We start from the raw sequence: 27455 nt of genomic DNA on the forward strand, positions 1-27455 counted from the left end.
GCTGGTCTGCACTTTAAGAAGGAGGAGAGCAATTCCTTCTCTTTCAGAGTAACCAGCATCTGAGTGTCCTTTGAAACCCAGTCAGGAGCCACCCCACCCTCTTAAGCCAGCAATGAAAACCAAAGTCCTTCTGGATAGTTGGGCTGTGAACAGAGAAAACAGACCATGTTAATTAAGACACCACAAAGTGCTAAATAGTGATTTGAAACTTAAGCTCTGCGCCAATCAAGCCAAGGAATCTAGTATTTCACGATGTGAAATTTACCTTGCTGTCAGGTCTAAAGACACCGTGCTGTTCCAACAGGAAATACATAGTGGAGCCAAAAATCATGTTCCCACAACTGTTAAAACCTTCATTTCCAGAGCAATACCCAGAAGCCTACTTAAAAAATGAGATCTAGGACTAAAATTACACACTTTAATGGCATTTTGGCAAAGTTAAATAGATATTATCTGATATTAGGGAGTTTGTTGAGTTTATTCCTTATTTTCTTTTTATGTATTTATTTGTTTATTTATTTATTCATATTTGAAAGACACATTTTATAGAGGGTGAAGGAGACAGAAAAAGGTCTTCCAGTCACTGGTTCATTTCTCAAATGGTTGTGACAGCCAAAGCTGAGCTGATCAGAAGCCAGGAGCCAGGAGCCCATGTGAGTGCAGGGTCCCAAGGCTTTGGGCCATCCTCAACTGCTTTCCCAGGCCACGGGCAGGGAGCTGGATGGAAAGTAGAACAGCTGGGATAGAAACTGGTGCCCATATGAATGTTGGCACATGCAAGGCAAGTATTTAGCCACTAGGCTATAATGCTGGGCCCTAAAAATGACCTTGTTTAAGTTCACAAAAATGAGCTTAATTGGATTCAGTTTGGATCTTGCAAAAGTAAGGTGATGTCTCTTTATCAAGGACTAACTTCAGTACTGTTGTCTGGTATCCACCAAGGAATCTCCCAGGAGTCAACTAAGTCTGCCAGCACTATTTGTTAGTCAAATCAGAAATATCTAATACCTTCCTATATTTTTACTTTATCAGGAGTGGAGAAATCCTCAAACTCTTCTGTTAATAAATGTCAACTTTTTAAACCCACCACCACTTACTTCTGTTTTCTTATTAACTTTAGTTGTTCTCTAACTAATGTGATCACAGGAAGAAATCCAGTCACTGGGCAAATCCCTGGTGGGTCCTCTGAAATCAGGTCTGGGATAAGCCTGAGCTTAGCGGTAGCATACCATGGGTTTTTTTGTTTTCTTGCTATCATTACGGTTAAGTTCCTGAGAAAAGGGGAGAACCTGACTTATTCATCATTAAAGATCCAGAACCTAGAACAGTATATGGCACAGTAGGTACCCAATAATCTTAAGTTGAATCTGAATTTATGGATTTTTCTTAGCATATTGTATACTTAATACATAAATGTTTTTAAGATTTATTTTTTTAATTTGCTCATTTACTTCTCAAGTGGCTGCAATGGCCAGCCAGGCCTCAGCCAGGCCTAAGCCAGAAGCCAGGAGCTTCATCTGGATATCCTAGGGGTGGCACTGGGCCAAGCACTTTGGGCATCTTCTGCTGCCTTTTTTCTGGCCCTTGTAGTAGAGAGCTAGATCTTAAGTGGAGCAGTTGGGGCATGAACTAGTGCCTATATGGAATGCTGGTGTCATTGGGTTCCTTATTTACCCTTGATGCAAAACCACCAGCCCCCGTGCAGAGATGCTTTATTATTCACTGGAATTTATGATTTAATTCCCAAGTGCTTTTATACCTCAAAAATATACCATGTCTCAATTTTTTTCCATTCTGCCTTTAGCGCCTATGTAGTCCCAGAGACCATGTATGGAGAGTACATTTCCTGGAGGAGTGAAACCGTAGGTTCCTCTGAAAGGGAGTCTTGCTCCTTTATGTGTATTCTTTTCCTCTCCTCCAGCCTGTGTTCTGTCTCACTTCATCACACGGTTCCCCTTGTCTATCTGCATAAGAGACTTGGGGCTGAGATTAGCAGGATAGTTTGGCTGATGAATGCTTTAGGTTCAGGGTTTTAGTCTTAGGGGAACATCAGCATCTTTTGTGAAGTGTGGTAAATACACAGATGTCCCCCAGGCCAAACCTATTGAATCAGAATTTCCTGGGTTTTCAATATTCTGGCAACTGTATGTGAAAGCGATTTTAGTGCATAGTCTTAGTCTACATTAATCATAAAATTCAGACTTTGTAGAGAAGCTATGTTTTGATGGCAGCTAGGTGGTGTATCATGGGCTGCTGGAATACCCCTGAACGAAGCAACAACTTATGAATGCCTGTAGTGCGCTAGGCAATGTGGGTCCCTAGAAACCAGTTTTGGGGCCAGTATCATGACCCTTTCCTTGAATATTCAAAGCAACTTTTGCAAAGATCAGGGTATATCAAAAATTTATTCAAAAGGGATCAAAAACATGAGTTTATATCAGTGCAAGATTACTTTTTTCAAAATTTATCAAAAAAGCCAGTTATATGAGGGGGAGGGATGGCGAGAGGAGGGCATCTCCAATCCCAAATGGTCACAACAGCAGGAGCTAACTTCTTCAGGATCTCCCACTCAGATGGGAAGAGCCAAGCATTTGAGTTATCTTCAGCTGCTTCCCCAGGAACAATAGAAAGGAGCTGAATGGAAAGTGGAGCAGCCAAGACTCATATGGGATGCTGGTGACAAAGGCAGTGGCTTAATGCTCACCTCACAACAGAAATGTAGATGTATTTGTTTTCGTACACATGAATATGGGTCAAAAATCTTTTCAAAAATATATTAACAAAAGTAAAGGTATTTAGATAAGTTATTTATAGTACATTCTCTATGGAAGCATAAACAAAATACTATAAAAAGTAAATGCACGTTCTTCCCCAGCTGCAGACAACTGCCTGGGTTGCCTTGTACCTATACAAGTGTTACACTGCTGGGAGAAAAGCAGCCAATAGCCGGAGGAAATTCCGGACCTGGCCTGGGTATTAGCCAAATCTGTTAACTATAACAGTGTGCCGGCATAGTTGCCTATTCTATTAATATATAATAATATATTAGATTTTATATATATGTACACATATATACACATTTATATGCACAGAATTCTGTGCACCACTGCAGAGGGTGGTCGGGGACACCAGGCTGAGACATATTACCCTAGATTTAAGGCATGGATCATGCTGTTTTGGGGGAGCAACGGCTACAGATTTCCTGCAGAAAGGCATCTGGGGACATGCTGGAGAGGGAATCACTGAGGGCAGGCTTGATGGTTGAGGATCAGCTTCTGGGGCCTTCCATAAACAAAGCCACTACACTCACAGGAAGTATATCTGGATCAGGCCAAGGCATGTGGGAAACCTAGGCTCACCTAAGTGGCATCACCCACCACCTGCCAGTGCACATAAAAGCTAGGGTTGGGGACAAGCCTGACTGGATTAGACCACTGTACCTGCCTGCAACTGTCAGGGCAGGAAGGGGCCATATCAGGCTTGACCACAGCATCCACTGAAATGCAAAAGAACTGTTATCTGAGGGCAGATTATGTAGGGGATTTGTGGATTCACTTCCATGGGACTGCAGCACCTACCAGTTTGTGCAAGACATGGAGAAGGTCAATAGGCTAAGCCAGGTGGGTCACAAAAATCACCAACATTCAAAGGAGCCAGAGCTGGGAGGAGGCCTGGTAAGAGAACTTCAGGGATTCCCTGCCAGGTCATCACTTCTATTAGTGAATGTAAGAGCTGGGACTGGGAGCAGGCTAATCTGGGTATGGCTGTTGTAACTGTTGGCTGGCATGTGGGTTATCAGAAGGTTGGCAGGCTGGTTGCAGCACACATTGGAAAGTGTCTGGACTGAGTACAAGTAATGTCAGGCTAGACCACAGCAACCCCTGGCAAGCACAGGATGCAGGGCTGGGAGCAAACCTAGTAGGGGAACTGTAGGCCCTCCCCTGCTAAGCTGCACCTCCTGTTGGTGAGCATGAGAGCCAGAGCTCAAAGTGAGCCAAGCAAGCACCACACAAGGTGCACAAGGTGGCAGCACCCAAAGCATATGTGTGGGCTGGGTCTGGGGCAGGGCAGGCTGAGCTAAGCTACAGCAACTGGCTATGCAGGAAATCCAACAGAATGTGGGAAAGACCAGGCTGGGCCACAGCACATGTCAACACACACAAAAACTGGGGCTGAGGAAAGGCCTGATGGGGGCTATTGGGAGGTGCCCTGACTATGCCATAGCACCCACTCATGTGCATGAAGACAGGTCCTGTGGCAGGCTGGACTGGGATGGGCCACAACATTTCACAGGAGATGGGGTTGGGGGTTGAACTGACCATACAGCTGGTATGTGTGTTAGCTGGTGCAGGTGACTGATCATGTACTAGCCAGTATACTCAGGAGTCAAGTCTAAGGTCACCCCAGACAAGGTTTCTTGGGGGACTCCCCCAAATATAGTTGGACTCAAATACCAGCCACAGCAAAAATCGCAAAATATGTGATGGACCTTGGAGTGCTTGTATCAGAACTGCATCTTCCCTTGCTGATGCCTGTGCAGTAGATAGCATGCCTAAATGCACAGGGAAGACATGACAGCCAGCTCATCCAGGCCAGCAGAAGACATCAAGGGGACAAAAATACAGAACAGATGGGACAAATCTCCTGGCCAAGCTTTACAACAAGTGTCTGGGTCTGTGGATGCACTAAGATAGACTTGGTCAGCCAGTAGACCTTGGAAAGATTTTTCTTAACCCTGGTACAACAAAGCTGGCGTCAGCCAGTAGACCTTGCAAAGATTTTTCTCAACCCTGATACAACAAAGCTGACGTCACAAATCATCAAAACCACTTAAAAGTACCTCCTTCATGACATTCAGCATCTTTAAGGTAAACTAGGTGCTGACATAGTTATACTACAAGGAACAGTCCCCCATATCCCATTCTCACTACCAACAGGAGGAAAAGAGAAAACCAAAAACATCTGTCCTATCCACTTTCTATACCTCAACCCTCTCCACCCTAATCAGAACCACACGTGAGGGTGGATTCCTCGCAATTATGCAAACAATATTAAAAATAAAAATTTTCAAAAACAAAAAAAAAATGCATACATACCCTTATGACAAATAGTATTTGTGAATTCATGTTTATTTAAGATTATGGATGACTTTTCCAGTGTGAGGACTGGTTAACATCCTACCATATTTACACATACCTAATAACAGTAACTTCTGTCCACAAGACATACTAGGTCAAACAATGTGATCAATTCAAAGGGGTATCTTTTTTTAAAAGAATTTAAGCCCTTAGCTACAAAGTTAGTTACTTGTTTATGAGATTTACTACAAGAAAAAAAGAAAGGTTTTCAATTACCCAAACTGATTACAAAAAATTAGTGTGCAATCAAAACCAAATGTATTCCTCGGGGCATGTCAGAGGCAAGCAAATGTTAATTCTAAAACTTTGTTTTCTGAATAGTAATATAAAATATCACTGTGCATTATCATTGTTTGACAACAAAAAACAGGAAGACAGGCTTTAACATTGACTTTGTTTCTATTAGATTAAAAACAAAAATGTTAACAGAACATTAAATTATAAATTCTACAAAGTGAGACATAAAGTATGTCCTTTTAATGCATGAGCAAAAGCATATTTGCAAATCAAACAGCTCTTTCAGTCAGAAAAGGAACAATTCTCCACCTACTTCACCTTAAAAAAATAATAGCTGGATGATTACACAACAACAGCTCCTTTGAATTCACAATCATTTTCAAAAGCACTAACAATTCACTTGTTCTTATTGATTAAAACAGTTCAAATACAGCCATGCTCAGATCAAATATGTACACTATTTTTAAAGACAAAAATATCAATTATTTACAGTTTGCAAAGATCAATTTTAAACATCTTTCATCTAGTCCACCTACTAGAGACTTCCCAACAGAAATAACGAAGTACTGTAGCATTCCAAATGAAGCCTCAACTTCATTTTCCTTACAGAAATGTCTATAATTTGCTTGCTTTCAAACTGGCACAGGCCACATAAGCAATGCCACGAAACAAAGTCTTTTCCTACCCAAAAGCTACTGTTAATTGAAGGCAATTTAGCCACTCAGATCAAATTCTGATGTCTAGATCCCAGATACCTGGGTATGAAACATGTAAATCTGCCAAGAGAAATTGGATATTTTTCTTCTTTTCCTTTAATATAACTCACTATATAATAGTGAACTAAATATGCTTGTTTCATAGAAACAACTTACATTTGCCAATACAGAGCAAATGGTCTATGTACAGATACATTAGGACTGCCTAACTGACAGTGAGTGTTGCTGACCAGGCTCCAAGTCAATGGAGCTAATACGGTGGCGCTCTCTGCTGAATGGACTTTCCCTTCAGGATACGTCGGATCTGCAAGAGAAATAAACAGGATTGCAATGTTTATTGTTTAATGACCAAAGTGGTATACTTCCTTCAGAAGTTCATTCATTTATACCACTCCTGCCAACTTGTAAGCATATAATGCAATTAAATGGTGTGCAATATTTGTTAGTATTTTAAGCTTTAAAACACTGTAATATAATATTTTTTTCCATTTATTTTGGATCTCCTATAATGATCAGAGTGCCAGAGAGTAAAAAAGAATCTCACAGTTAAAATTATTTGAGGTTGAAAAGCTCCTAATACTTAAAGACTACCTTCACTCCTAAGTTTTATTCCTGCTATTTTTAATAGCAATGAAACAAAGCAGTGATTACAGGGGACTAACTCACTTATCTTGAAGTTAGCCTCAGCTAACAAGAACACAAAACCTATCTTATACACAGGGACGTCAAAAAGTTCACACAAAATGAAGTTAAAGGTAAGTTTATTTTTACACAAAGAAAGTTCAAAACCCTAGTAGATAAAGTTTTGACATAGTATACATTTTCCACAAATTTTTGAAGACCCTCATACACACATTAATGAATCCTAAATACCTTGTGAGTCAAAATAGCTGTCATGATATCCAAATGACGTTAAGGGTCAGAGGAAAGAGCTCGGGCTCATTTACAACCTATGATTTTATGCCTGTGTAACAAATGTTTGTGTCTCAGCCCACAGACAATCAGAGTAACAATTAGAGGAAGACAGGAGTAGGAGATATAACTGATAACCACTAGAAGGAAACACAGCGACTACAGTTTAACAGAAGCAAATATTTTATGTTTCCCCAACACACACACAAAAGTAGAAAGTAATCTGAGAACATTCCAGGCCTCCGAGGCCTGAACAACTCCGAGGCCTCGGGAATTCTGTGCACATCACTAGAGGAGTGCCTACCACCACCAGTGAAGCTTAAGCAAGTATCAGGCCTACTAGTCAATGAAAGTTCCTGTCCTTGGAATCTCTATGAATCACAATTACTGCAAAATTATCATAAGTATTAAGTGGTATAATTTAAAATGACAGTTTTTACAAACTATCAAGAGATTTATTCAAAGGTATATGAGCTCTAAAAATAGGAAGGTTCACTCATGTAAAACTATCCACACCCAAAAATCATCTGTAATCATATTTGGTGAGTAATGCATCATTTAGCTTAAGGTATAAAATATTCCTAAATTCTAAGTTACAAAAATAGCCATACGACTTCCTTTTCAGGATAATTTAATAGATAAAAATAACAGTGGACGTTCACTGAGGTCTAACACGTGTCTGGAACTACTACAAACACCTAACACATACTAAGTCATTTAATATCACAACATTTAAAGCCACATGGCTTATAAAACTAAGATACTCTTCCCCTGGGTACCCTGGGTATTTTACTAGTTTTCAGACCTAAAACCATTCTGATCTACTCTAAGTCTATGCTTTGGAAAGAAGACTTCTGATCATTTTGTTCTTTGAATAATACTTACAATTTCTAAATACTCTTTCAGAAGCAAAGTAATTCCAAAATGCTGCAATGACTACTGTGAGACGTGAGCACCTAAAGAGCACCCACTGGCTCTGCCTGCCCTAGAACCTCACCACCTCCTGTGTTTCAGACCAGGGTGTCAAAGGGATGTCCTCTCCCTCCTGTGACCCTCACCTGTTCTCCCACTGGACCATCAGGAACCAAATGCACTGGCTGTTCATTCTCCAAGTTCCGTGTACTTGGATCTGCTCCCTTCCTCATCAACAGACGGACTGCATCCAACTGTGTTACCCGATACTGCAGGCTGGCAGCAACATGGAGGGCAGTGTTTCCATTGTAAGCCTAAAGGCAAATTAAAAAAAAAAGAAAAAAGAAAGAAACCCACATTAAGTAGGGGACCTTTTGGGGAAAAAAGCTCAAAAGCTTGAAGAAGGTGTGATGTCATTCCAACTCTGGTGTGGTCGCAAGAGCCTTCTAAAAACTTTGCATTTGCTTTACCTTTGCATTCACAAAAGACAAGCAACTGGGCAGCTCCAAAAAGAGGCGAATGAGTTCCAGATTTGCTTCTTCCGCTGCCAAATGCAGAGCTGTGCGGCCACTTTTACGATCCTGGTCAAAGGCAAGAGGGAAGAAATGAAAATCCAGATGCCACACCTTGGGAAACATGTTTACTGTGTCACTCAAACATCTGACTCAACCTTGGAGAATCACCTTCAGGACTCCCTTTTCCATAACACCTTCCTTAACGCCAAGCTAAATGGACTCTTATTCTTCAATTTCCTATGTCTTTGCTATCTGCCTCTTAACAGCCTAGCCTTGGCTATAAGAACATGGGAACATAAAATGGTATTTTCTGTCATGTAATACATCAATAAGCCATTTACTATGAATTCACCTGTGCCTGCATGTTTGGAGGTAACCCTGAAAGGTATATTTAACTGTCTCTCTCATCTCTTCTCTTAGAAGCCCTCAAGGGCCCAAGTGGTTTATGATCCAAAACACCTGACCTCCTTTCCCAAAGGAGACACTCAAACTTAATCCCAAATTTTAAAATAAAATGTTTTCCAGTTAGGAAAACAGAAAACTTGGGTCTAGATCCTACAACAATAAGAACACACAAAAAGAATGTATGAGAAGTCAAGTCAAACTATCAATTTCAATCCTTTTTCTCTCCTTTCAAACCAAGAGTTGTTCATTTTACAGTAAGCTGACTTTTTGGATACTAATCCACAGATTATTCAGAGAAGTCAAGAAAACAGAAGAAAGAATCTTTCAAAATCTAGGCTTCTTAATTACCCATCCATACACTGCTGCTGAGTCTGGTTTTAAATACAGTTTGAGTTTGTGCTCAGGAGCAAGGTCTCTTGTTTTAATCATTTTTCACCTTGATTCCATCTCAAACCTCTTTTGTGAATTTACCTTTGCTTCTACTGCTGCACCCATTTGAATCAGGCACTTAATGGTGTCCACAAGGCTCTTATTCTTCAGTAAAAGCTCCTGGACTTCAGGGGAATGGGGCTGCTGATTTCTTTGCAGCTCATGGACCACAGCATTGTGGGCCATGACTGCACAATGAAGGGGAGTCAGACCTTTAAAAAAAATTATAATAAAAAAAGTCAATGATCTCATTGAGTCTTTTAGTCCCTCTATAATAAGAAACCTTTCACTTTCTCCATAAATAAATTCTATTTGCAAAATGGCTCCAAGAACTACTGAGGCAACCTGAATATTCTGTTAGCTTTTGGTGTTAATTTTACCTGTAGAATATTTTTCTTTATTACCTCCCCTCACTCATTTTATAACACTACACTCAGCACCCTAGAAGTTATGGCTCCTAGATGCCACATGATTCTTTATTCAATACAGTTTCAGCCACTTACCATCATAATTAGTTGCCTCAAGATCCACAAACTGATTACTCCTCACAGCTCCTTTCTGAATTGCCTGCAAAATTTTAAAAACACACATATGTTAGCAAAAAAAAAACAAGCTAAACAAATATTTATCTCATGGTACCCTAAGGAATAATAAAGTCAATTCAAAATAGATTATTGCATCAAGCAACTTACATCCCTCTTCTGATACCCAAGCCCCGTTTCTTAGGCCCACAGGGCTGGGAGCCTCCCTCACTGCCTCTTACCTGAAGCACCTGGGAGTGTCCCTTCTCGGCACAGACATGCAGGGGTGTCCTTCCCCAACAGTCTGTGGTGTTCACTTGGGCCCCGAGGTTGACCAGATCCTGCACAATGAGATGCTGATTGGCAGCCACTGCGACCTGAAAGGCACTCTGTGCATGTTCAAAGGAAAAGAAAACACATTTTAACATGTACCACTACCTTAAAAAGGCATATGAAATTAATCTGTGACTGGGGGAAAAACCCACAAAGACAACATAAACTCTATTAATAAGCAATCACATACTGTAGAGAAAAGAAACTAAAACAGGGTGAGGCTTTATTGTATTAAATCTCTGATCAAATAACTACAAAGTCAATATTAATAACTTCAAGGTTAATGGTAGCAAAAAGTCAACATCTCAAAGTTAATATTAACTGAACACCCAGTTCCAAAATGATCCATCAGTCACTTAACCATGACCACACCTTTGTCATTCCAAATTCTGTCCAGAGCCTCACCTGCCAAGCTTCCCACTCCCCTCCTTAACCCGACAACTACTGGCCCCTCACAGAGACAGCATTTTGAAATCATGCTGAGATTCTACACCCTCCTCTAACCATTCCAGGGGGGAGGGGGAGCACATATATATATGTTTTTTCTGGAAGAAATCATCCTCCCCTGACCCCTGCCGTTACTTTGGATTATAACAGGCCACCATTTTTGCAGTACACTTGTCAAAAGCAAGTAAAACCTGGGTCCATTTCTTGAGCCCAGACCTGCTCACAGAGCCACCAACTTCTACCTAACGTGGCTAAATCATGGAGGTGTGTCCAGGCTTCAGAAAACTTGAGTTTTAATTTTCTTTTTGTTTCTTTGAAGAGTAATGTAAGATTAAAATGGGAAAATATATTTAGTACTTAATCTTTGAAACAAAATTTATCATTGCTATGTATTTTGATGCAGAGTATGATAATGAAAGAAAGCACAGAAAACACTTGGCATTCAGGAAAAACGCTCCGTACCTGCCCATTGTGCTCTTTAATATCCAGCATGTGAAGCGCATTCATCTTTCTTGCAAGAACGTAGGAAAGTGCCCTTCTCCCTTGGGCAACAGCAATATGGAGGAACCTGGTGAACAAGCAGGGGAAAAGAATTAAGTTCCTCTTTTAGAAAATTGTTCCCTTGACCTCGTTTTTTAAAATATGCATTGCTGCATTCAAATAAATACTACAGAGAATAATTTTTTTATTTTCTGCTAGGTTGATATCCAAGTTTGCAAAGGTGACAACTCAGTCTACCAGAAATAATAAATTCCAAACACCATGTTGACCCCTTGAAGTAGAAGGTTTAACACTCATAAAAACCCTGCTAGAAGTATTATCATTTTACACATTAAGAAATTGGGGCAGAGAGTGGTGAAATAACTCAACCAAAGCCACACAGTCATCAGCACAGATTAGAATTTAATACACAAATCAACCACAGTTTGTGCTTAATAATGATTTGTTTCTAAAGGCACAATCTATACAGGTGCTCCAAAACCAATTATTAAATTTACAGCAAGTAATTGGTTCAGCCAAAAAAAAAATGTAGTAAACTCTTAAAATATCAGCGATCTTAGAATAGCAGTTTCTGTCTAGTCATCATGGTTAACTAAGAATTAAGGTGTGACTTAGTACATCTCAGAAAAATTCTCCAGTCACTAGATCCAACAAATGTGACTTAAGAATTCAAGATGAAAGGATACTTACGTGTCACCATCGGCATCCTTTGAAAGAAACTGGTCTTGGGAAATATTTGCCAATTTGCTTTCTTCCTGCTCTACTTGCCACTGAAAAAGTGACTTCCCTAACTGTGTGGTGTTCATTGAATTACTGATGCTCTGAAATGGGTTTAAAGAGGTAGCGTCGGCATCACGTGACCCAAGAGCCTGACAGGCATTGTCTGATATCAGGCTGAAGTTCTGCAAATGAGCATCGTTTTGCTGCTGCATACTGGGGGACGTCTGGATGGGAAGATTAATATTCTCAGATTCCCCACGGTCACACAGGAGGGCTGCAGGGGTTGAGTTTGGGCAGAACTGTGGCTGTTGATTATCAAAGAAGCTCACTTCATAGCTGGAGGACTGGGAAGTTCTGGAATACGGACCGTATTCCAAAGCTGGGTTGTGGGGATAATGCTGTAGTGGCGGCTGTTCCACACTCTGGTTCTGTGGAGAACACTGGTACATGGAAGCCTGGTCCATCATCTGTGGGGAGCCACTGACTTGGAATGGTGGATATTTCTGAGGTGGTGAGAAGACCTGTCCTCCGTGGAAGTCCTGCCGTGGCTCTTGTGGAGAACCCTGAGGAACTGCCACAGGGTTCATCCAGCTAACTTGGACTGTGTTCAGGGAAACTGGGCTGCACTCGTTCTTAATGTTCATGATGTTCTGGAGCAGGTCGGCACCACAGCTCTCCTGTTTGGGCTCACTGTGATGAGCATCTTCCATGCTCTCCCCTGGCGTTGGCGTTTGAGGTGGAGTCTGCAAAGGAAAAAGGAAAAAAAGCATGTATACACACATGCTTGCACATTGTCTTCCTTCTAAAATTGATCCAGAAATAAAAGAGTCCTTACCAAAAACTGAGTATGCAACAGAGCTGGCCTTTTGCAAGCTGACCCATCGGAAAACAAATCAAGCCCTTTTCTTTTCCCACTATTTGATCCTGTGTTCTTCAATTCTGTCCCAAGAAAGGAAGATGAAGTCAGTGACCATTTTGCCTCACAAATTTTACCCAACATCACACTCAATTATTTCACTCTAAAATTATGAACTTAGGTAACTCTTACCTGTGAACTGTTCTACGTTCACACTTTGTGTCTATAAATGAAAAAATAAAAGGTTTCCAATTTAATGTACATAAAATGTTTTTTTCCTTAATACACATCAATAGACTTTACCACCCTAGCAATTTCTGAACATATTCTATCAATATTTATTTTATTGTTTTCACTGTATCTTGCAACTTGCCCCATTTTCACTTTCCCCTTATTTAAGTTTACCAAGATCAAATTAATAAAGATCATTTATCTTTTTACATTTATAGTCAAAATGTTCAATTTTAACGGAACCCTATTTATTTTCTTTCCCATAGCTTTCATTTATTCATTCATGAAATATCTCTTGCAACCTGGTGCTGAGCAAAGCGGCAGGAACAGAGCAAGTAAGACAAATATGGCCTCTGCTCCATGGACTTTGCCTTCTATGAAGAACTGCAAGGGACTTACTGGAACCAGGTCCGCAGAGAACAGTAACCCTGACAGAGTAAACTCTTCCAACTCATAACAAGCAGCAGGTCCCACCTTAAAATCATCCACAGCTTGGCTGGAAGCCTTCTGTTTATGACTTCGGATGTGCAGCAAGAGTTCCTTCACCGAGTTCTTCACACGAACACCTTGAAAGGGTCCTCTCTGCTGCCTGCCAACCCCCATATGGGGCTCAACTGTTCCAGAGAAAACAGACCATGTCCCAGGTCAATCTCTTCACAGACACAAACCTTGATAATGTTCAAAGCACGCTGTCTAAACATAAAATTCCCAAGCAACAGACTGCCAAGACTTTCCCCTTCTCTCTGGCCAACGCCTTTGTGTGTTAGTCTCCAGTCTACTCGCAATCTGGGGTTGGCTGGGACGTGCCACCCCCATCAACACCATAAAGAATTCAAGCCCTTTAAATTGGGATGGAAGAATCCCAAAGTCAATAGAGAGACCCATTCATCTGCCTCTCCCCCCAATAGACAGGTTATAGATTTTGTAACCCTTAACCCTGGAGATTTATACTCTTTGACTTCAGAAAAAAAAAAACATAAGGAAACAGTGGATAAATGTATTTTCAGCTTTCCAAATTAAAGACTTGATATTTACATCAAAATTTTAGAGTCTATTAATTCTACTCAACTGAAAAAGTACAAGTCAACTTCCTCCAAAGATACCAACGTATCAAAAACTAACAACAACGTTTTAAGGATTTATTTTTTTTTTTTTATTGGAAAGGCAGATATACAGAGAGGAGAGACAGAGAGGAAGATCTTCCGTCCGATGATTTACTCCCAAAGTGAGCACAACGGCCGATACTATGCCAATCCGAAGCCAGGAGCCTCTTCCGGGTCTCCCACGCGGGTGCAGGGTCCCAAAGCTTTGGGCTGTCCTCAACTGCTTTCCTGGGCCACAGGCAGGGAGCTGGATGGGAAGCGGGGCTGCCGGGATAGAACCGGCGCCCATATGGGATCCCCGGGCGTGCAAGGCGAGGGCCTTTAACCACTTGCACCACTGCGCCGGGCCCAACAGCAACGTTTTAGATTCCTTTCTTATTATCTCCCTCAAGTCAACTGCAAAAATCACGGAGTTTAAACCATATACATTTCTACCTACTCATGCAGGATTTCCCCTGACTGCTTTGGGAATTGCTCACAGAGGCCTTCTAAATAGAAAGGAAATACGCTCATTTCATATTTAAACTTGAAGGCATACATGGCCACTTTGCATCATAACTCCTTGAGACAGATGAATTCAAATGTTCAAAATGTCAAGAAATGAATAATTCAGCCACTCTATCAAAAACAATAAAAACATGGGACAAGAAACAGTGCACAAATTTCAGCAGATATATTTATAGAGGAGATGAATTAAATACTTAACTGTTCAATGTCTAAACTTAGGGATTTCACCAGATAACAGAACTGCCGAAACCTAACACAGCATTTCCCGGGAATGACAGAATTCAACGTCACAGGCAGGGAAAAAAAAATTACTTTCAGAAATCCCCAATGGCTGTGTGGTAAACCAAGCTGCCCAAGCTACGAGCAAGACAGTTCCAGTCAGAGGAAAACCAAATGTGAAAGAAAAGCTGCTGCGTGAGCACACATTCACACACACACACACACACACATTTGGGATCTGCTAAACATTTAAAAGACAACGGTTTAGCTCACATATGTGACCATTTAAAATGAAAAACTAATTTTTTTAAAATAAAAATCCGAAACAGCAGTGGCCAGAACTGGGGAACTCCGGAAATGCTCATCCGGCCCTGCAAACTTCCAGCTTGGGCGTTAAATCTTGCCCACAGCGGCATCCTATTTTCTCCTCTAATTATGCAAGTGGGTTTATTAACAAAGGAATCAATCAGGTTCACAGGTGCAGAAAAGTAACATCACGCCATCTCCGCTAGACAGGGCTCACCCATCCCCAAAGACCCCCGAACAAACGGCCAAAGACCCCAGAGCGCCGAGCAGGCTTCCTTAGCGCGCCTGCACCACCAGCTAAAGGCACAGGTGTGGTGCCTGTTCGCCCGGCTGCACCTTAACATCCTGGCAAGAGCTTTAACGGCAAAGTCCTCTGACTTAGTAACAGTGCTTACCGCTTTACTTACACACACACACACCACACCACACCACACCACACCACACCACACCACACCACACCACACCACACCACACCACCCCCCCACACACACACACCCGCCACCCGCATCTTCCAGCAGACCCAAACCCAATGTCATTGAGCTGCTAGTAAAAAAAAAAAAAAAAAGCAGGGAAGTCTAACAATCGTGCCCGCCCCGCACCCCGGCGAGCTCGCGGCCAGCTGGATGGCGTCCCACCTTCCCAGGCTGCCAAAGTGCCCGAGGAGGAGCCCAGCAGCCGCTCAACACACGAACGCTAACTCGCGTAGGTCCTGCCCCTGAGTCAGGGCCCAGGGCCACCTGCCATCTGGTCTAGGCCTTCTCATCTGCGGAGCCCCGGCCCTCTCCGGCAAGGATGCCGGGCGTACCTGGCAGGCGCTCGGCGCGGGCACCTCCTCTCGGCCGGGACTCCACGGCCCCGCAGGAGGACGCGGAGGAGAAGTCGGAGGAGTCGGAACCGGGCGAGCCGGGCGCCGAGGGCCCGGACGACGACACGCAGCCGGCGTCGCAGGCGCCCGGAGCGGCGGCCGGCGGCGAGGCGCTGTAAAAGTAAGCCAGGTTGAGCGGGCTGGTCATGAGGCCGCAGTCGCCGGCCGCGTCCAGCAGCCCCTCTCCGCCGCGGCTGTCGTCCAGCAGCTTGTCCACGATCATACTCCCGGGCTCTGCGCTCGGGGCCCAGGACAGCTTGTCCACCGGCTCGGGTCGCGCGGGGAGCTGCAGCACCGGCTCGGGGCGCACCGCTGGCCGCGGCAGCGTCGGCGCTCTCGGGGATCTCAGCGCGGGGCCCGGGCGCGGCGCGGCTATTTAACCGACCCAGCCGGTGGCAGTGCCGGGGCCGCCTCCCAGCCCCTCCTCCGGATGCGTCCGGTTTCCAGTAAAATGTACAGGATGAGGCAATGCGTCCTCCGCCCTCGCCCCGCCCGCCCGGCTCCGCCCAGAGCGGCCGCTTGTTTTCCTGCTGTGCGCCTGGAAAGTCCGAGCGTGGCTTCCTGCCGGAGCCCGACCACCCTCGGCCGGCCGCGATCCGCCCCCAGCCGCCCGGGCCGGCCCCGCTCCTCCCGGCCGTCGGCGCGCCCCTCGCCCGGCTGGGCGCACTGGGCGCACTGGGCGCACGAGCCAAGGCCGTGCGCCCCCGGGGCGAGGCGGGCGGGCAGCGGCGGGAACAGGTCGGCCCGGTTCGGCGGGAGCGGGCAGGCCTGGGACGTGCGTGCTCCTCGCCGCTCCGCCCGCTCTGCGGTGGCGAACTCCCAGCCGCCCGCCCGGGGTCTCACTCTGTGGAAGGTTCTCGAGGCCCCGCACAACAGCTTCCCTCTCCAGTTTTTTGTAAAGCCACGGTCCCCGATTTGAAGGAAATGTTGAAGCAGTTTTCTTTTCTCAAATTATCACCTGGGCTACAATTAATTATTTTGGGTGCAACCTTCCACAGCAACGCCATTTTAAGAAAAACCATAAATATGAGGGTACTTCAAAAACTCTTCAAAAGTAGAATGAAACAATAAGCTGACCTTGGTGTGGAAAAACTGAGTGCCATGCCTACTCTCAGCACGGTATACATTTTCCATGAGCTTTGTAAAGTGCCTGAATTCGTGTGTCTAAGCACGTGTAAATGTTTTAAGTTCTAACTTACATTGTGTCAAACAGGAATCCGAAGCCTCCGCTGTGTTGAATACATTTGCCCCAGTGGATTTAGACAGCTGTTTACTGAAATCCAAGGCTGGGGGTAGGGGCGGGGAGGGTGGTGATGAAATCCAGGCCAACAATTTGCAAGAGAGATGGATGATTAAGTCCGTCCTTTCATGTGCATTATAACTCGGGAGGATGATAAGATACACAGACTATGTTAAAAGAGCAGGTTATGATTAAATATCACGAGGAATACAAAGTTCAATGAGCGGTGTAAAAAAAACAAGAGGCCGCCAGTGGGGGCGGGAGGAAGAAGCAGGGGAGGAGGAGAAATCTTGCCAGAGAATAGAGACCCAGCCCGTTTAGGGAAGAGCGAGGAGCAGGAGCAGATAAGAGCTGACAAGTCCTAAGCACTGTCGGCGGGAGGTGATTGCCTTGGGAGAGCACCTCCCGCAGGCAGCTGACACCGGAGCTTTATTTAACAACACTGAGGAAGCATTCTAGATAGGCCAGAGGCGGAGAGACCCCAGGGGCCAATAGGACCCGCTACATTCGTTCTGGGGAGAAAGTACAGGGGAAAGAAAGCAGAGCTGGGCAGCTCAGGCCACGTGCACCCTGGAGCTATGAAAGAGTCCCCAAGCCACCAATGATCACAGGTGCAGATCAAGAGAAATCAGCAGAAAAACAACATCAGGGCTCCAGGAAGGAGGGAGGGCCATGAGCTTGTGTCGTTACCCAGTATTAATAGATCATATTAGGGCCCGGCGCTGTAGCCGAGCGGCTGAAGTCCTCACCTTGAACACACCAGGATCCCATATGGGTGCCAGCTCTAATCCTGGCAGCCCTGCTTCCCATTAAGCTTCCTGCTTGAGACCTGGGAAAAGGATGGCCCGGGGTCTTGGGACCCTGCGTTTGCGTGGCAGACCCGGAGTAGCCTCCTGACTCCTGGCTTTGGATGGCTCAGCCCTTGCCCATTGCAGTGGCTTGGGGAGTGAATCAACGGATGGCTATTCCTCTCTATCTCTCCTCCACTTGTCTGTACATCTAACTTTGAATGGTGTGTGTGTGTGTGTGTGTGTGTGTGGTATTAAGGCCCTTCTGGATCTTGACCTAATGGACTGTTAAACTTGTGACTGGGAAATGAAATGGAAGTATGCTGTTGTTTAAAAACAAAAATTCGAAAAACAAAATGAGGAAATAAGTGGCTGGATGGAGAACGTGGGCAGTAGTGGGGCTACAGTGGGAAATGTCACTAAAACTCCTAAATCTGTATTGTGATATAATGTGTGGAATCTGTCTATACTAATTAATCAGCTAGTTAATTAATTAAACAAAACAGCATGCTGGAGGCAGCTTTAGAATGCATGTCTTTGTTTCTCACAGGGGTGTTGTCCCTCCTTCCAAGTCATGGTCACTTGCATAAGTTTACAATTAAAAAGAAACAGTTCCCTTGATGAGTGTGTTAAAAATGCAAGGTCATCAAATAGTTCATTCTGAAATGTGAATTCTGAAAAAAAAATTGCATTAATTTCAAAATGTTTTTCCCCCAAATAAAATTTCATTTTCCATGAACTCTGGAAAATATCCTTGTATAATACAGGATTTGACAACTCATTCAAAGAAAATCCTAGAAAAAAAGCTTTTTTACAAAACTAATTCTGTTGCTAAAATTAATTCATACTAGTTTCACTTAGTATGTGTGCTTTGAAACCAAGAATTATCTCCTCTGGAGAACTCAATACAGATAAATATGGCCAGCAAAAGATTACTATTTCAAAATCATACTTTACATGAAATGTCAAATCCATGGTACTATTTGAAAAGACCACAGGACTGACTGCCCCAAAGCTATCCCACACACAGTTTAGAAGCAGGATTATTGGTTACTGTCACTACAAGAGAATTTAAACATACTTTGCTATATTTCAGCATTGAAATATAAACTTAATTTAGTCTATGACATTGGATGATATGACACCGATATTTCTCCAATCAAATGTGGTTGAACGCTCTACCCTGGGAGCTAGGAACAGTCAGCATGTCACAAGAACTCTCTGGAAAAGTCAACAAAAGCCTCCAGCCCAGGCTTCCTGGGAGTGACCTACTTTGCAAGAAGATCTTCCAACCCCATCAGTCCTTCGGATGGAGGCGGCACTGGCCAGAACCTGGACTGTAACATGAAGAGGAACTTTGAGCCGGATCCCCTCCAGATTGCCAACACACAAAAACTGTTTATGAAAAGTGAGGCCTTGAGATTGGTCCAAAGTCACACTGCTCATCAAAGCTAGGGATTAAGATCCTTCTGTGTGTGACTTTATTTTAAAAGGGGACATTACAAGACTGATTTCATTAAAGCTCAATGTACTGTCTACATCTAACAACACTAAAGTAGATGAACATGATATATCAGAGAGTTTAGGGACTTGTCCAAAGGGAAAAATTTATTCCAAAGCAACTGGAAGAAGCTGAGATCAAAAAAAAAAAAAGAAGGCAATGCTATTGTTCCCTCAGCTTGCTTTACAGACATTAATAATTTACCTTCTTGTATCTTACACAATAGAACATCTGTAATAGTGTCATGGTGCCAGCTATAATGCCATTTTGAGACAAATCCAAAGTTTTAAAAGGTGAATTTTTTAATGTAATGCACTTTTAGAAAATTAAAAATTATTTAAATTTTCAAACTTAAACTGAAAAACTAGTTTCTTGCTGTTCCACAGAAGATATCATAAGAGCGTCAGTAACAAAGTCTGTTAGTTTATTTTGCTGAAGGTGTTCTAGATGAAAAGTCACCAGGTGAGGTCCTTGTGGGCAGTCATTTGGCCCAGCGGTGAACACACTGGCTGTGTCAGAGGGCCTGGCTTTGCCACACATATCTGGTTCTGGATTCCAGCATCCTGCCAGTGCAGACCCTAGGACACAGCAGGCGATGCTTGCTGCCACTCCTGTGGGAGACGGGGACTGAGTTCCCAGTGTCTGGCTTCAGCCACAACATGCTATCATTTGTTGGCCTTCAGGGGTGAGTCAGGGAACCAGAACATCGTGGGTGTTGGGGAGTGAGCCAGTGGACTGGAGCTGTGTGTCTATTTCAAAAAAAAAATTTTTTTTAATTCATCCCACTGTCAGTTTCTAAAGTTTCTAATGTCACTTTCTAATTAGAACTTATTAATGTTCTAATAATTCACAGAATTAAATATTTATCTGCAAGCCGATCTTGCCCTCAGAATTGCATTTTTGTCTTAGGAGTGGACAAAGACATAGACTGTATGGACTAGGTGTTTTGATCAGATTTAGCTTGTATCAGCACCAGCTAATCAGCAAAGATATTTTATTTGAATGCTTAACAACAGATTCTACAATAACTTGAATTTCATCATTCAGATGGGAATAACAGTTGACATCTGTGATGAGAACTTGAAAGGAATAATGGTTAAAACTGCGGGGGCCTTAAAACAAATCGAGTGGACGGAAGTGAGCTAGTGATCATTGCATTGCTCAGAACCATCCACTTAGAGAAAGAAAGAGCAAGCTGCACTTCAGAAGGCTCTGGAGAAAACAGATTATTATTAATTTTGTTAGATCTTGATCTTTGAAATACAGGTATACAACTTTTTATAATATGCATGTAAGTTAGTGTTGCATCCTGAAGAATGAGGCTGGTGTCAAGAAAGAACATTTGTCTATTAAGTTCGAAAATATGACTTTGCCATTTATTCTAATCAAATATTGTTTAATAGACAACTATGATTGAGAACAACTAATTGTATATTCCAAAATAGCTACTAGGGGGGCAACAAATGTGCTAATTATGCTAATCCTCCACCTACTATTGCAGGCATCTCATATGGGCACCAATTCAAGTCCTAGCTGCTCTGTTCCACTTCTGGTTCAGCTCTCTCTTTATACTCTGGGAAAACAGCAAAGGAAAACCCAAAGCCTTGGACCCACATGGGAGACCTGGAAGATGCTCCTGCCTCCTGGCTTTGGATCAACTTGGCATTGCAGCCATTGCAGCATTTGACAGGTGAACTAGTGGATGGAAGACCCCCTCTCTCTGTTTCTCGTTCTCTCTTTATAAAATCTGCCATTCAAATAAAAATAAACATATTTTTAAAAATAGGTCTGTTATTTAAAAAAAAAAAAAAGCAGGGCCTGGCTCCGTGCCCTAGCGGCTAAAGGCTTTGCCTTAAACGTGCTGGGCTCCCACATGGGAGTCAGTTCTAACCCCAGAGGTCCCTGCTTCCCATTCAGTTCCCTCCTTGTGGCTTGGGAAAGCAGTCGAGGATGAACCAAAGCCTTGGGACCCTGCACCCACATGGGAGACCTGGAGGAAGTTCCTGGCTCCTGGCTTCGGATCAGCTCAGCTCCGGCCATTGCAATCACTTGGGGAATGAATTAGCCAACGGAAGATTCTCCTTTCTGTCTCTCCTCCTCTCTGTATATCTGACTTTCCAATAAAAATAAATCTTTTTTTTTAAAAAAAAAAAAAAAAGCAGGCATTTTACCTGTAATTAACACACTGGTTACGATGCCTATATTCTATCCTTGCGTCCCAGCTCCAGTTCCCAATCCCAGCTTTCTGTTAATGCAGCCTCTGGGAGGCAGTGTTGATGGCTCACTTTGATTCCTGATGCCTATATGGGAGAAAGCTGCAAATATGTCTCAGTCTTTTTTAATTAAAGGAAACATCATTTGAGTTGTGAACTGAACTAGTAACTGTTTTTCATGGACACAAACTTTGTTTGACAAACTGTGGTTATTCAGACTTAGATATTATCCCAAATTTTTTATCTTGTAATGAACAAAATAAACCCTTTGTATTAAGAAATAGTATTCATTACCAAATGAAAATCAGAATTTTGGGAGACTTTTTTAAAGGACATATGCAGTGTCAAATCTGAAATCATACACATGATTGTATGTATGTATGTGTATATATATATATATATATATTTATATATATATATATATAAATTTGAATCCAAATAAGAATTAAGAATTATTTCTTTGGGAGAGAGAAAAAAGGAGGAAGAGAAGCAGTACACATTGTACACATGTACTGAAATGCTACAATGAACCCTATAAATATGTGAAATATCTTTCTTTGAAATATCTTAAAATAAAACAATTTAATTAAGATAAATATCCTGAGCTTGATAACCGCCAAATACTTAAAATATTTTTATCATGTCAGTGATAATGTTTTAGTAATAAATGTGATTTTTTTGATATAAAGTAATGTGACAATAATTGGAAAAATCAGCCCAACTTCATGTTTTCCAAAGGAACAATACAAGATGTTGGAAAATTACATCTAGGTCCATTCAAACTGTGAGACAGATTGATATATTTTAATGTATCAAAATACAGAAACCCAAGGTAGGTGTTCAGTGAAACAAGACACCAGTGGAGATGCCTGCATCAAGTGCTGAGTTTGAGTTCCCACTCTGCTTCTTTACTAAAGCACACCTGAGGAGAGCCAGGGCAGCAGCTACCGGCTCACACAGCTGTATCAAGACGCTGGCCTGCGAGCCGGTGGCTGAGTTCCCTAAGCACAGCTTCAGCCTAGGCCAGCCCTGCCTGCTGCAGACGTTTAGGGAATGAACACGCAGAAATGGGATCTCTGTCTCCCCCTTTCATCTTTCCCTCTCTCTCTCGTTTACACTCTGCTACCCCTCTCCTAAATAAATAAATAAAATTTCAATTTGACCTAAATTTAAAATATATATATGAAGCTCCTTTATATAGTTTTAGTTTCCATAATGCATATATCCTGTAAAGAACTACCATTTGCAACGTTAAAGAGTATCTAAATTATATAGAAAGACAAACTATTTCCTCCTTGTCTAACTACATCTATATGTGAGGCCTGATTATCTTTACATAACTTTCCAAAACAATATACTGAAACAAATAAATGTAGAAGCACAATAAGAGAACACATTGTAAATCCAGACTTTAAGAGATATGCAAAAGTGTAAAATAATACTGCTTTCTCACTAGATATTTTTCTGGCTTAAAAATACAGTACTTTAAAGTAAATTGGTAAGTAAAGAGTTAAATTATTTTTAATGCTAGAATGTAGGCAATGTCTAAAAGGTAGTAAAATTGTTGAACACCCAGTTCTGTAACCATTCTCTCTTCTCCATCTCTATTTTCACTGTCCAAAACAGGGCTTCATCTCTTCATTGGGACAGTCACCCACCCAGGCTTGTCAATCTAAAAATCCACCTTCAGAGACTAGCATCAGCATGCCAAATTTACAACAAGTTCTAAGAACCATTCTAGTCCAGTATTCCTAGATTGGCAGGTGTCCAGGCCCTGCCTTTCTCACAAACAGAACATTTTGATTGTGTCAAAGCTAATTTGGGGGGTCTGGAGACTTCACTCTGCTACATCCTCCTGTATGACAGTGTTGAAAAGGCTGCCATTTATGATTCTGCCCCTCGGGTATTTTCTGAGACCCTATGAGATGCCAGGTGAGTCATCCACTAAGAAAACAATCCTACTACTTCACAACAAGTGTATGATGGCCTGATCACTGAAGAAAGTTGGATGGAAGCAGCACCTTATGCAAAGCCACGTCACATAGTTAAACATCCCAGACAAACGAGGCTTCTCACATCAATGCTGTGGTACTCTAGAGTGCATGCTCAGCAATTTATCCTAGTCCAAAGGAAATCCAAGCATAAAAACTAGAAAATAAAGTAAATTTATCTTCTCCTTTATCACTCTTTTCTAAAGGAATTTTCCACATTTCATCAAAGAAAATGCCCATATCCTATAAATACATTATAATTCACACAACATCATATGACACATACCATGAAGTAATGTTTGGGGTTGGTTTGTACCGCTACTTAGTGTACCACAAGCTCTAATAGGTAATAATCAAAACCCACACAAAATATCCACAGGAATCAAGCATGATTTCTTAAAACTCCTCCTGAAAACTGTTAGCTCATGGGGTTTCTACTTATAGTGATGGTTTTTATTCCTAGCAGACACACAAAATTATGTAGGTTACTTTTTGTTTAAAAGGACAGAGCATTACAAGTTCTGTGGTTACATCTATTTCTCTGTGCTGACAACTCAAAAATTTCATTTCTAGGCAGGCATGTGGCACAGTAAGTTAAGCCATGCCATGAAATTCCTACATCCATATAGTGAATCCCTGGGATCAAGTCCCACCTCTATTTCCAATCCAGGTTCTGCTACTGCACCTGCTGGGAGGCAGCAGGTCACCATCTGCTGTACCTGGTTATCCCTCAAGTACCTGGCTCCCTATCACCCACATGGGATACCCAAATGGAGTTTCTAGCTACTGGCTTTGGCCTAGGCCAGCCCTAGCTATTGTAGGAATGAACCAGAGAATGAAAGATGTAACTCTCTGCATCGCCTTCTCTCTGAGTCGCTCTACCTTTCAATAAATAAATAATTTTCAACTAAAACTTTTTCAACTGGATCTATACTATTGTATTTATTTTTTTTTAATAATTACATTTCTACATGTAAGAACAAAACCATCAGTCCCCCCAAAAATTTTATTTTAAAAGAACAACTAATTATAAGTTGAAGTTTTAATATAGGGGTGTTGTACTTTGGACACCCAGGGGAAGTATGAACACATGTTACCTGGGGAAAAATCTCTAGATCGTGTGCAAAAAGGGGTCATTATTAGTTTAAAAAATTATTATAAATATACAATATATACTTTAGTATACTGATAATGGTAATAACAATAACTGGTGACTGAATGTTCAACATACACTAAGTACTACATTAGATACTTCATTATGTCTACACAAGTAGTAACTGGAAGAATGGTCAAAGTTTGAGTTGAAATAGACACTTACAAACTCTTACCTACCACAACCCACATGAAAAGACAGAATACAATAAACATTCATAGCCACACATAGTAAGAATTTTATTATTGTTGAAAGAATAATTCAGCATTGGAAATAATTAATAAGAAAACCTGAACTCACAGTTACTAAAAGACTTGCAAATTTAATAGAAAGTTAATTATAACTATTCAATCCAACAATCATCTAATTTCCAAAAAATTTTGTTTTGCTATGTTTGCTAAATGCTTTATGAGCATTGGGCTAAATCCAGTTTATTGTACCATCTAGAAAGGTATTTGCATATTTAAATGGTTACCTTTCAAATTATTATATAAATTTATGCAATATTCTCCATCTTGTCCCTTGGTCCACTAAACCCAAAATCTTCACTATTTGAACTAATACAGGAAAAAAATGCTAATCCCCATTTTAAGCAAAATAGCAGCACTGTAGTGCCATGGCTTTGAAGCTTGAAAAACCCAAGTCTAGCCTTTTCCAACCATGTGACCTTGGGGATTTACTTTAACCTCTGAGCTTAAGTTTACTCACCTATAAATTAGGTTACTAGGACTGCTAGCAAAATTGTGCAAATCATACATAAAATACTTGACACAGAGACATGGTAAATATGGTATATATCATTTCCCTTCTTGTTTCCAGAAATTATGATCAATGAGTAAATCTTCCCTCTGCTGTGTGTCTGTAGCTGAGAGAAGCAAGACATGATTACAGATGACAGACTATATTGAAGTCTGTTAGTCATACCTTGTGTATATAGCATTACCACCCCTCAGAGCACTTTCATACTTGAACAAATAAGGAATGGCCCACTGCGTTTTTAAAAAAATAATAATTGTTCAATTTCTTTTTTGAGATTGATTTCTTTGTTTAAAAGAGTTTATAGAAAGGACATGGCACAATAGCCTAGTGGCTAAAACTATCCTTGCACATGCAAGGATCTCATATGAATGCAGGTTTGTGTACTGACTGCTCCACTTCCTATCCAGATCCATGCTTGTGGCCTGGGAACGCAGTAGAGGACAGGCCAAAGACTTGGGAACCTGCACTTGTATGGCAGACCTGAAAAAAGCTCCTGGCTTCAGACAGGCTCAGCTCTGGCGACTGTGGCCACTTGGGGAGTGAACCAGTGGACTGAAGATCTTTCTTTCTCTATCTCCTTCTCTCTGTAAATCTGTCTTTCCAATAAAAATAAATATATCTTTTTTTTAAAAATTACAGAGAGAAATCTTCAAACCTCAGGATCAATTCCCATGGACAGGGCTAAGTGAGACAAAACACAGGAGCTTTATCCAAGTCTCCTACATGGATCAGAGACCAAAGTGTTTGTGTCATAGTCTGCTGATTTCTCAGGCCATTCGCAGGAAGCTGGTTTACGAGTAGCCCAGACACAAACAGGCACTATTTGGGGTGCTGGCATTTAAGAAGACAGCTTTACCTACTATACTACAACATTGACAGCTATGTTTATAATTTCTAAGTCAAAAAACTATTATAATGAACAAGTCCATAAGGCCATGGCCTGTTCAATAAACAAGTTCCTCTGTCAACACCCTTCTATTTTTCTGTATGTCTAAACAGGTATGTTCAAAATTTCATCTCTTCATCTCATTCTGCATTTTATAGATATGTCCTATTGTGCTGCAGAAAATTCTTTGCTCATCTGCCTACAGAATGCAAAAGTTCCCTTACTTATTTATTTATTTAAAAGGTAGAGAGTTAGAGAGAGAGAGAGAGCTCTTTCACCCACTGGTTCACTCCCCAAATGGAGAATCACTACTTTAATTTACCTTGCCCAATAATTCTAATACCATTTAGACCACTCCAACTACCAAAGGGGAAAAACAAAGAAGATAGATTTAACGAGTGTTCACATGAAATGTCAGGATTCATGTGCGATTGTGATTCTCTGGAATAAAGGAGGTGGACTCGGTTTAAATGCTCATCCTGAGATTGTACTGTATGTCAATGCTACCACACAAAACCATGACTGGCAGTCCTCCAGAAGAACATGGAAAAAGGCAATAAACAGACAACCTATGTTTACACAAATTGCCATCATTCATAAGGCACAATGTGTTGGGAATGGTAACAAAAAAGAGATCAGACAGACACCAAGAATTGCACAAATAACAATAACCGAGAGAGAGAGAGAGAGAGAGAGAGAGAGAGAGAGAGAGAAAGAGAGAGAGAGAGAGGTGAATAGAGAATCTAGTAAAAGTAACCAAACTGCCAATATGCCTAGATTTTTAAAGAAAGTCACACCTACCTAAGCTTCATGAAGAAATGCTGTAGCAGAAGAGGAACTACATAATCTTAACTGGGGTAAAACACAAAGAAAGCACAAATAGAAAATCTGACTTTAATGTTAGATGTCTGAAATTCTCAAATATATGTTTATGTCCAATATCAAAACAACACTCATTGAAGAGCAAAGCTTAAGTTAAAAGACAATATCCAGCAAACTATCCATTAAATTCTACTAATAAAAGTTAACATATTCACAGAATCACTAAAAC

The 27455-nt window shown here is 41.7% G+C and overlaps 1 protein-coding gene across 2 annotated transcripts; it reads right to left on the bottom strand.

Annotated features, from left to right (window-relative positions):
- Positions 1-5974: 5974 nt before the first annotated feature.
- Positions 5975-16210, bottom strand: NFKBIZ (NFKB inhibitor zeta). 2 transcript variants are annotated; one of them, XM_040980540.1, is made up of 13 exons: positions 15814-16210; positions 13348-13487; positions 12835-12865; positions 12622-12725; positions 12383-12529; positions 11757-12010; positions 11028-11133; positions 10028-10174; positions 9768-9831; positions 9307-9476; positions 8386-8496; positions 8062-8229; positions 5975-6395 (listed from the first exon to the last, which is right to left on the bottom strand). In XM_040980540.1, the coding sequence occupies exons 1-13, from the start codon at positions 16094-16096 to the stop codon at positions 6342-6344; spliced, it is 1779 nt and encodes a 592-aa protein (XP_040836474.1). In that variant the 5' UTR covers positions 16097-16210; the 3' UTR covers positions 5975-6341. The 2 variants fall into 2 exon arrangements, with proteins under 2 accessions (XP_040836474.1, XP_040836472.1); XM_040980538.1 differs by having other exon boundaries at positions 11757-12529.
- Between the last annotated feature and the right edge of the window lie 11245 nt (positions 16211-27455).

This window comes from Ochotona curzoniae, unplaced genomic scaffold (assembly GCF_017591425.1).
Source record: "Ochotona curzoniae isolate NIBS_2020 unplaced genomic scaffold, NIBS_Ocur_1.0 contig_3498, whole genome shotgun sequence".
Lineage (NCBI taxonomy): Eukaryota > Metazoa > Chordata > Mammalia > Lagomorpha > Ochotonidae > Ochotona > Ochotona curzoniae.